This window comes from Myotis davidii, unplaced genomic scaffold (genome assembly GCF_000327345.1).
Source record: "Myotis davidii unplaced genomic scaffold, ASM32734v1 scaffold1497, whole genome shotgun sequence".
In the NCBI taxonomy this organism is placed as follows: Eukaryota; Metazoa; Chordata; class Mammalia; order Chiroptera; family Vespertilionidae; genus Myotis; species Myotis davidii.
The window spans coordinates 453541-463486 of NW_006290147.1; the positions used below are offsets into that span (position 1 = coordinate 453541).

The 9946-nt window shown below is 39.2% G+C and overlaps 1 protein-coding gene across 1 annotated transcript in view; it reads left to right on the plus strand.

Annotated features, from left to right (window-relative positions):
* The first annotated feature begins 1267 nt into the window (after positions 1–1267).
* FBXO9 (F-box protein 9) overlaps positions 1268–9946 on the plus strand; it is a 28581-nt gene continuing 19902 nt past the window's right edge. Inside the window, exons 1-3 of the mRNA XM_006763192.2 lie at positions 1268–1351; positions 4362–4517; positions 9615–9672. Coding sequence (XP_006763255.1) covers positions 4374–4517; positions 9615–9672 — 202 coding nt within the window. The 5' untranslated portion in view covers positions 1268–1351; positions 4362–4373. The remainder of the gene's footprint in view (positions 1352–4361; positions 4518–9614; positions 9673–9946) is intronic.

Consider the following 9946-nt stretch of genomic DNA (forward strand, 5'->3'; position numbering starts at 1 on the left):
GTTCGAGAAAGCTGTTCCCTGGGTACCCTAGGGCACCCCAATTTCCTTGTAATTAGCTGTACTTAGAGTTTACAATAATAAAGCAGACTCTTATTTGAGAAGAAATACATTCCTCAATGGGATCTATAAATTCAAAGTTCTTTCTTGTGTATTTTCCTATTAGTGATGCTCTTAGTAAGGAAAGCTCCCAGCTTAAGACTCAGAAGAAGAAGTGTATTGCTCAAATTTTCCAGTTTCTGGAAATTTGTCTGAGTTTTGGCCTCTTTTATTTATTTCTTTGCTGATTTAGCTTTTACGGTGTGCCAAGCACTTTATCATGTACTAACTGGTTCAAGTCTTAAAGGCACCTCTGCTTGAAGTCTGGTTCGCAGAGATAAGATAGGAAGCTAGGCTTATTTATGTTGCACTACAAAGTTGTTCAAGTACGTAACTGGTTACCGTACTCCAAGATATGTGCTAATACAAACATTTTTCCCCCCCGGAAGCAAATTACAACTAAAATTGGCAATTGTGAAACTTAGCATCTTTGAAATGAGTAAAATTAAATCGGTTTTATTATTTTTTCTAACTAACCTTCAAGGTCATTTCCCTGATTGCCACATTTCTCTATAGGACTGACCACAATAAGTCTTAAGCAAGTCCCATTTGCTAATAAGTCTATTACTTAACAGACTGAACCTAGGCAACATTTCATCTTCACTGGAAGGTAGGGTTCAGTTTAATTTAGCAAACATTTATTGAGAACAAAAGGATAAAATGAAAGCAATTGATCTGAGACTTCTGTTAAGCTCCAAACCATGCACAGTCCTGCTTTATTCCATTTTAAATTAATCTGATATATAAAAATCTGGATTTACAAACTAGAAGGGGCTTCTTTACAAAAAAACATTTCACAATTACATGTCTTTGGTTTAGGAGCTTTCCTAGTGCATTTAAAACATTAAGCAGAAAAAAAAGTCATATTCACACATTAATAAGATGCCAGTGTGTAAAAAAAGGAACATGTATATATGGATTACGTACATCATCTTTTAAGTGATCTGTGAAACAAAACTATTTGCTGAACTCTATACCACCACTGAATGTTATTTTCCAAAGCATAGTTGTTCTTTTTAACCACCTACCAAAACATTTAAAACTAGAACCTGTGAGGAAAGTATCTAGAGAAAAGCAACTTTTGTATTTCATTGGGCAAGTAGCTAAGATTGGTGTAGATTTCAAAGAGAAACTGATGTTGATTATTTGTTTCCCTCCTTCCCCCCTTCAGGCAGAAGCTGAGGAAGATTGTCATTCTGATACGATCAGAACAGATGATGATGAAAACGAAAGCCCTGCGGAAACAGATCTGCAGGCATGTTTCTTCAGTATATATTTAATTCTTATTCCATTGCTTTCCAAACATAAACAGCAGTTGGTCATGATTGTGAAGATCTGTAGGTTGTTTTGCATTGTATTTAACTGTATTTTCATACGGGTTTATAGAATGCTTACATTATAACTATGTTTTAGATTTCTCTTTTTTTCTGTAAAAAGATGTATCAGTAATTGCTGCTGTGTAGTTCAGTATCTGGGTTTAAAGTATGCAAACCTGGGCTTAAGGCATGACTCAAAACCCCTCACCTCAAAGAAGAAGACTGACAGATTTGACCACCTAACATTTTTAAACCTAAATATAGCAAAAGACATCTTAAATCTGTCAAAAGAGAAATAATCACCTGTAAAAACTACCACATATGGGCAGAGGATTGATAGCCTCAGGATATAGGGTATCTTATAAATCAGCAAGAGGAGCACAGGTAGAAATATATGAATGGACAACTAGTGGAAAAAATATAAATGGCTATTAAACATTTGAAAAGATAACTAGCCTCATTAATAATTTAAAAAGTACAAATTAAACCTACACTTAGTTTTTTTAAAAATGATCAAATTGGTGGTGAATAATGCCCATTGCCATCCAGGCTATGAGAACACTGATGCCGTGTACATGAAAGTGTAATTGTTACAACTTTTTGGAAGGCAGAGTAACAATATAGGTCGAAATGAGAAACAAGTGTTCCTTTATCTGCTTCTTATTTTTTATACTTTCTACAAGTTTATAAAAAATAAGTTCTATTTTAGCAAATAGAGCATCGGCCTGCAGACTCAAGGGTCCCAGGTTTGATTCCAGTCAAGGGCATGTACCTTGGTTGCAGGCACATCCCCAGTGGGGAGTGTGCAGGAGGCAGCTGAATCAGTGTTTCTAACTCTCTATCCCTCTCCCTCTCTGTAAAAAATCAATAAAATATATTTCTTAAAAAAAAAGAATCAGGGAGAAAGCGAGTTAATATACATGTACAGAAGTGTTTATTGTAGCATTGTTTATGTGGAAAAATGGAATACAGCCTAAGTGTCTATCACTTGTGTTAAGTAATGATGCATCCATACAGTGAAATACACAGCAGCCATTTAAAAGAATGGGGTAAATCTTTGTGCATTGAAATAGAAAAATATTCATTGTAATTTGTAAGTGCATCTTATTGAATTATTCAGCTTTATAATATTCATTTGGAATGCATCATCTAGTAGATATTAAGAGTGCTGCTAAAGATTCTTGAGGTTAGATGTATACGTGTTAGATGTAGGAAGGTGGGATCCAAAGGTCAGTGGTGAAAAAAAGGAGACATATGTACTACTACTTGTAATATGTTAAACAATAAGAAAAAAAAAGAAATAAATACATTTTCATGTCAAAAAATAAAGCAGTGTACAGAATGGAGAGAAAATTTTTTTTAGAAACATTTATATATATAATTTTTAAAAAGCCAGGACTATTCCACAATCCTACTGGCAATGGCCTTCTCTGTGAGAAAGAGCATCTTGTGTTGGGTTCCCTAGAAAGCAAACTTGGAGATGGAGAGTACCACGTAGGAGGCATTTAAAGCAGTACTCTTGGGATCAACACTGTTTGGTCACCTCGAAGGGAGAGAGGGAAGCCAGAGTTGGGGGGAGTTGAGCTGCTGTGCAGTTTTAATGAATCACCTTCGTTATTCCTGTGGAAGTCCTGAGGATGGAAGAACCTTTGAGAGGCAGGCTTTTTCAGTCACTGATTACTTTCATCGATGTATCATTGGGTAGGAAGCACCTGGGAAGGGAGTATGATCTTGCTGAGGCAATACCCCAAAAGGGCTAACAGCTGAGGGGATCCCAGCAGTTGGGGGATGCGGCAGCACAGCACAGTCCACCACACAGGGGACTTCACTTATCCTGTATTTTAAAAAAGATTAATGATATGTATTAGAAAAAATATTTTCTTATTAAGAAAAAGAAGGGTTGTTTACAGATAACAGAAATGTTAGTAGCACTCAACATCTGCTAGATGGTGTATTCCAAGGAAACAAATGTTTGAAAGCATCTAAGTTAAGTGCCTAAGTGATGGTGTATATTTTTTATTCTAATTAAAACTTGTTTTTCCCATACCATTAGATTTTTTCCTGTGTAGACAATCTTATTTTAGGCAAATTTTCATTGTTTCTTTCAACTTTTAAGCAGAAAATTATTTTAGAATAGGCGTTTAATGGCATTAACTTAGTAATTTAAAAGTGTGTTTTCTGGTTTTAGAAAAAAAATATGTATATACTAGGGGCCCAGTGCACGAATTGTACCCCTTGAAAGGAACTGTGGGCTGTGAGGCTGAGGTGGGAACAGGGGCAGGTCTCAGCCCATCCTCCATGCCCCCACCCGGCCCCTTGTCTGCTGGCAGCCCCGCTCCCACTGTTCCCACATGCTGACGGCGCCAGCCCCGCTTGCACCTGCTGACAGCGCAGAGCGACTGGGGCCGCAAGCGGCAGCTCCTGCCCCGATCACCCCTCAGGAGCAGGGGGAGGTGGAGAAGCCCTCAGGGAGATTGGGGCTGGCAGCTGCCGCTCGCACCAACTGACGGCACCAAGCACTGGCTGCAGGTGCGAGTGGCAGCTCCAGCGCTGGCTGCGGGTGCGAGCAGGGCTGGAGCCATCAGTGGATGCGAGCAGCAGCTCCAGCTCTGGCTGCAGGGGTGAGTGCTGGGCAGCACCACAGCGCATAGAGCAAAGAATTTTCAGTAACCACCAGAGACTTGCCCCGATGACAGCAATTGGCTCCCCACCTTGGTCTGGAGCCCCTGCTCACCTGCTCCACCATCCCGCTACGGCCAACACCTGCCATGTTCCGTGCGCGCTCCCTAGTGGTCAGCGCACGTCAAAGCGACTGGTTCGGTTGTTCCTCTGTTCGGTCTATTTTCATATTAGGGTTTTATATATATAGATATATTTGACCTATTGACAAATTGTTCCCAAGTTGAGCTACTCTTTCTAGAGGAGTCCTAAAATACTTTTTTCTTCTAGGCACAACTCCAGATGTTCAGAGCTCAGTGGATGTTTGAACTTGCCCCAGGCGTAGGCTCTGGCAATTTAGAAACTCGATCTTGCAGAACAGCAAGAGGCTCTTTTCTGAAAGCAGCAGACACCAAAGTAAAGCAAGAACTGGCAAAAGAAGAAAAGTTAAGTATTATGGACATCATACTTGAAAAATACTTTGACAAGTATACCAGTTTATCCATCCCTCACTTCTCGGTACTTTGGGTGTTATTGCCACACCTTATGGACTTCTTTCCTGCAGGTACATTATCTTCATGGACCTGTTTGATAACTTACTGATCCCTGAGATTCACTTGATCTCTTAGAGGTTGATGCCTCTGAAATTATTACAGAAGGGCAAAAAATTATTCAAATGTTAACACCTTTTCAAAGGTCTTAATGCAATATTTTGTTATATTTTGAATTGAACAAATTTATAATGATTCATTAATCACTTCCTTATTCTGGAAAATTTTCAAAGTGTTCCCACTGGAAAAATTTTGGATGCTGTCTGATTGTTTACTTCTTTCCTATTACTTATTCACATGAAGTGGGCACAGCATAACTTACCATTATTCTCCTGTACCACAGAAGCTGTCATCTTTATACCATCAGATCCAAGTTTTTATTTACAAGTAATTTGCCATTAAATAATTGACATTACCATGATAACTAAAAACTTCCATGTTCATTTTGTTTTAATTTTTATGTTTTTATTAAATTGATTGCGGTGATATTGGTCAACATGATCATATAGGTTTCAGGAGTGGGTTACTATGTTACAAGATCTGTATATTGTACCATGTGCCCACCACCCAAAGTCAAATATTTTCCTGTCACCATATATTAGGACCCTTGTTTTAATTTTAAAATAATTGCAGATTCACAGGTACAGGGAAGTCTTCTGGACTCCTTTCCCATTCTCCCTTGATGGTGACGTCTTACATAGCTGTAATACTAGGAAATATACATTGGTAAAATGCATGGGGCTTATTCAGATTTCCTAGATTTAGAAGTACTTTTGTGTGTGTATGTAAATAAATAGTTCTGTGCAATTTTATTAATGTGAAGCTTCATGTAATCACCACCACAATCAAGGTACAGAATCATCTTGTCACCACAAGGCTCCCTCTTGCTATACCTTTGCAGTTACATTCTCGTCTCTCCCTCCTCCCCTGCCATTCCTAACTACTGACAAAAACTGACCTATTCTCCATTTCTGAAATTTTAATATTTTTTAAAAAATTTTATTGTTGAGAGTATTACCGATGTCCCCATTTTCCCTCTTTGCCCCCCTCCATCCATCTCGCACCCCATCCTGGGCCTTCACCTGTCTATTGTCTGTGTCCATGGACTATGACTAATTTGTACTTCTAAATCCCTTATCCTTTTTCATCCACCCCTCTAACTTTCCTCCCATCCGGTAACTGTCACAATGTTGTCGGTATCTATGAGTCTGTTTCTGTTCTGCTTGTTCATTTATTTTGATTTTTTAGATTCAACTGTTGATAGATATGTATTTATCGCCATTGCATTGTTCATTTTTTTATCGTTTTCTTCTTCTTAAAGAAGACCCTTAACATTTCATGTAATACTGGTTTGGTGGTGATGTAATACTGGTTTCCTATAGCTTTTTATTGTCTGTGAAGCTCTTTATCTGACCTTTAATTCTCAATGATAGCTTTGCTGGGTAGAGTAATCTTGGTTATAGGTCCTTGCTTTTCATCACTTTGAATATTTCTTGCTACTCCCTTCTGGCCTGCGAAGTTTCTATTGAGAAATCAACTGACAGTCATATGGGTGCTTCCTTGTAGGTAACTAACTGCTTTTCTCTTGCTGCTTTTAAGATTCTCTCTTTGTCTTTAATCTTTGGCATTTTAATTATGATGTGCCTTGGTGTGGGCCTCTTTGGGTTCATCTTGTTTGGGTCTCTCTGTGCTTCCTGGACTTGTATGTCTTTCTTTCACCAGGTAAGTGAAGTTTTTTTGTCATTTTTTCAAGTAGGTTTTCAATTTCTTGCTCCCTTTCTTCTTCCAGCACCCCCATGATACAAATGTTGGTACACTTGAAGTTGTCCAAGGGGCTCCTTACACTATATATTTTTGGATTATTTTTTTCTTTTTGATCTTCTGATTGGGTGTTTTTTGCTTTCTTATATTCCAAATTCTTGATTTGATTTTCAGCATCCTCTACTCTACTATTGAATCCCTGTAAATTATTCTTTATTTCAGTAGTGTATCCTTCATTTCTGACTGGTCCATTTTTTATGTTGTTGATGTTCTCACTAAGGTCCTTGAAGTTCTCACTAAAGTTTCTTGTTATAACCATTGTTTTGAACTCTGTATCTGGTAGTTTCCTTGCTTCTATTTTATTTAGTTATTTTTCTGGAGATTTCCTCTGTTCTTTCATTTGTGGCATGTTTCTTTGTCTCCACATTTGGCTGCTTTCCTGTGTCTGTTTCTATGTATTGGGCAGATTAGCTGTGTCTCCAGGACTTGGTAGAGTGACCTTGTGTATGTAGATGCCCTGTAGGGCCCAGTGGCTCAGCCTCCCCAATCACCTGAGCTGGACGCTCCAGGTATGCCCTTGTGTGAGCTGTGCACTGTCCTATTGTAGTTGAACACTGACTGATGTAGGTGCCACTGGGAGGGATTGATCCCCAAGCCAATCAGTTTTGGGGATCGACTGTGACTACAGCAGAAGAGCTGCTAGGCAGGAGCTGACCCTATGGAGCCCTGGACTTATTTCAGTGGGGCTTTGGTGCTCACCGAGTCTGCCTCTTGAGTGTGTCACTTGTGGAGGTGGTAGAGTTGTAATTCAGAGTAGTCAAAACTGGTTCTGGAACCTCCTGGGAGATGCAAAGTCAGTCACTCCCTGTGCCCTGCCTGGGGCTACCCAGCATGAACTACAAAGCAATCTAAAGATGGCTTCTACTTGTATTGGGCTTGAAGGTGTCCCAGAGAGGCCCAGCTATGAACCAAGGCGGACTGCCACTAGTGCCAGGCCTAGGGCCACTTACTGAGAGGTACGGGGCATGCTGAGGCCAGCTGCTGCTTGTTTGAGAGATTTTAGGAAAGTCTGAAGCATGAAGCCAGTTGTATGTAAAAGGCACTGCAAATGGCTTGGTTGAGCCTGCAAGTATGGAGGGGTGGGGTTTCAAGGAATCACTAGAGCAGGGCAAAAAGTGTGAGCCAGGTTGATGGAGATTCAGATATGGCACTGGCCTGTCGCTCTGTGGTGGAGAGATCTCAGCAAAGGAGCAATGGCCTCTGCCAGCACTTCTGTCTGGGAGAAAGCTGCCTCTTCAGCTCTTGCCCTGATTGCACTCAAGTTAGTTCCTTCCTGAATGTCCCAGGTTTCTTTCAAGCTGCTGCTCGAGTGCTGGAGCTCAGAGGGAGTGAGTCTGAGCATGGGTTCTTTAAGAGGAGCTGCCTGAGGCAGCAGCCTCCATGTCACTCAGCCACAATCCCTTCTGGTTTTTACAGTTCGAAGTTACAGGGGCTTCTCTTTCCAGCACTGGAACCCTGGGCTGGGAGGGGGCCTGGTGTGGGGCTGGGACCCCTTGCGCCTCAGGGAAACCTCCACAGCCAAGATATTCCTCCTGGTTTTAAACCACCATATGTGGGAGTGGGACCAACCAGTTCACAATTCACCCCACATCTCCACTCCTACCAGTCTTGATGTACTGCTTCTTCAATTCCCTATTTGTAGGACTTCCTTTCAGCTAGATTTCAGGTGATTCTGAATGCTGATTGTTTTAGTTGTAATTTTTATGTGGTTGTGGAAGATGGCAAGTACCATGTTTACACCATCATCTTGACTTGAAGCATATAATTTTAATATTAAAAAATACTATATAAATGGAACCATACACTTTTGAGCTTAGCATAATTCCTTTAAGATCCATTGAAGTTGTGTGTATAAAAAGTTTGTTCCTTTTTATTGCTCAGTAGTATTGCATGTTATGGATACCCAATTTCTTTAACTATCCAGTTTAAGGACATTTGGGTTGTTTCTAGTGTTTGGCTATTATGTACAGAGCTGCTGTGACTATTCATGTGCAGGTTTTGCATGAATATATGTTTTCATTTTTTTGGCCTAAGAGTGTAATTTCTAGATAAGTGCATCTTTGGTTAAAAGAAACTGCCAGAGTCCCATAGGTGTGGTTGAGCCTCATCCTGTGAACCTAGAGGTCACTGATTTGATTCCTGGTCAGGACTTGATCCCAGTAGGGGTCATGTGGGAGGCAGCTGATTGATGTTTCTCTCCCATGGATGTTTCTCTCCCTTTCCCTTCCTCTCTTTCTAAAATCAATTTATATATATATGAAGAAAAAAAGAAACTGCCAAACTGTTTTACAGTGTTTGTACCATTTTATGTTCCCTCAGCCATGTACAAGTGACCCAGTGTCGCTGCATCCTAGTCAGTATTTGGTGTGTCATTACTTTTTAACTTTAGCCATTCTGATAGGTGTATAGTAATACTTCATTGTACTTTTTAAAACGCTTTTATTTCAGAGAGGAAGGGAGAGGGAGAGACAGAAACATTAATGATGACAGAGAATCATTGATTGGCTTGCTCTTGCATGCCCTCTACAGGGGATTGAGTCCAGACATCTGCCCGGAGTAGAATCAAACCATGACCTCCTAGTTCATGAGTCCATGCTCGAACACTGAGCCACATTGGCTGGGTCACATCATTGTAATTTTAATTTGTATTTCCCTAATGTCTAATGGCGCTGTTTTCATGTGCTATTTCCAGCTTTTATATCCTCTCTGTGAAATGTTGGTTTATCTTTTCTAATTAGATTGCTTATGTTTTCAGTGTTGAGTTTTGAGAGCTCATTTTGTTTTCTAAATGCTTTCTCTCAGTTTATAATTTGTCTTTCCATCTTCTTTAACAGAATATTTTGCAGAACACGTTTTTAACTTTGATGAGGTCCAATTTATCAACTTTCATGGCTTGTGCTTTTGGTGTGAAGTATAAGAATTTTGCTTACTGCTAGATCTCCAAGATTTTCTTTATCATCTTTTTCCTGAAAGGTTAAAAAATTTTAATTTAACCCCATGATCATGTTCAACTTAATTTTTATGTAAGATGTGAGGTTTAGGTCAAGGTTTGTTATTCTGCTTAAGGATGTCCAGTTGTTCTAGGACCATTTGTTGAGAGGACTATTCTCTGCTATTCATACTCATTTTTAATACTGATTTTCAAAATATTTTCCACCGTTTATTTTTATAGGCTCGAGAACTCTTCCTAAAAGCAGTAGAAGAAGAACAAAATGGAGCTCTCTATGAAGGTAAAAACACAGGGTCATACTGTCATGACATTTCTGAATAATGACTCTTAGTTACTGAGAAATTCTTTTACTAGAATATATTTGGTATAGAACATCAGTCTCCCTATATTTGAAATTGGTTCTTAAACTATCAAAAATAAAAATTTTATTTCTATATAACCTTACTCTTTTCAAAAAAATATTGCTGGGAAATATAATATTGATAGAATGAGTAAAATGACTTTTTTTAATATTTAGGTTTTAATCTTCATTATTAAAATCTTTAAAATATTAC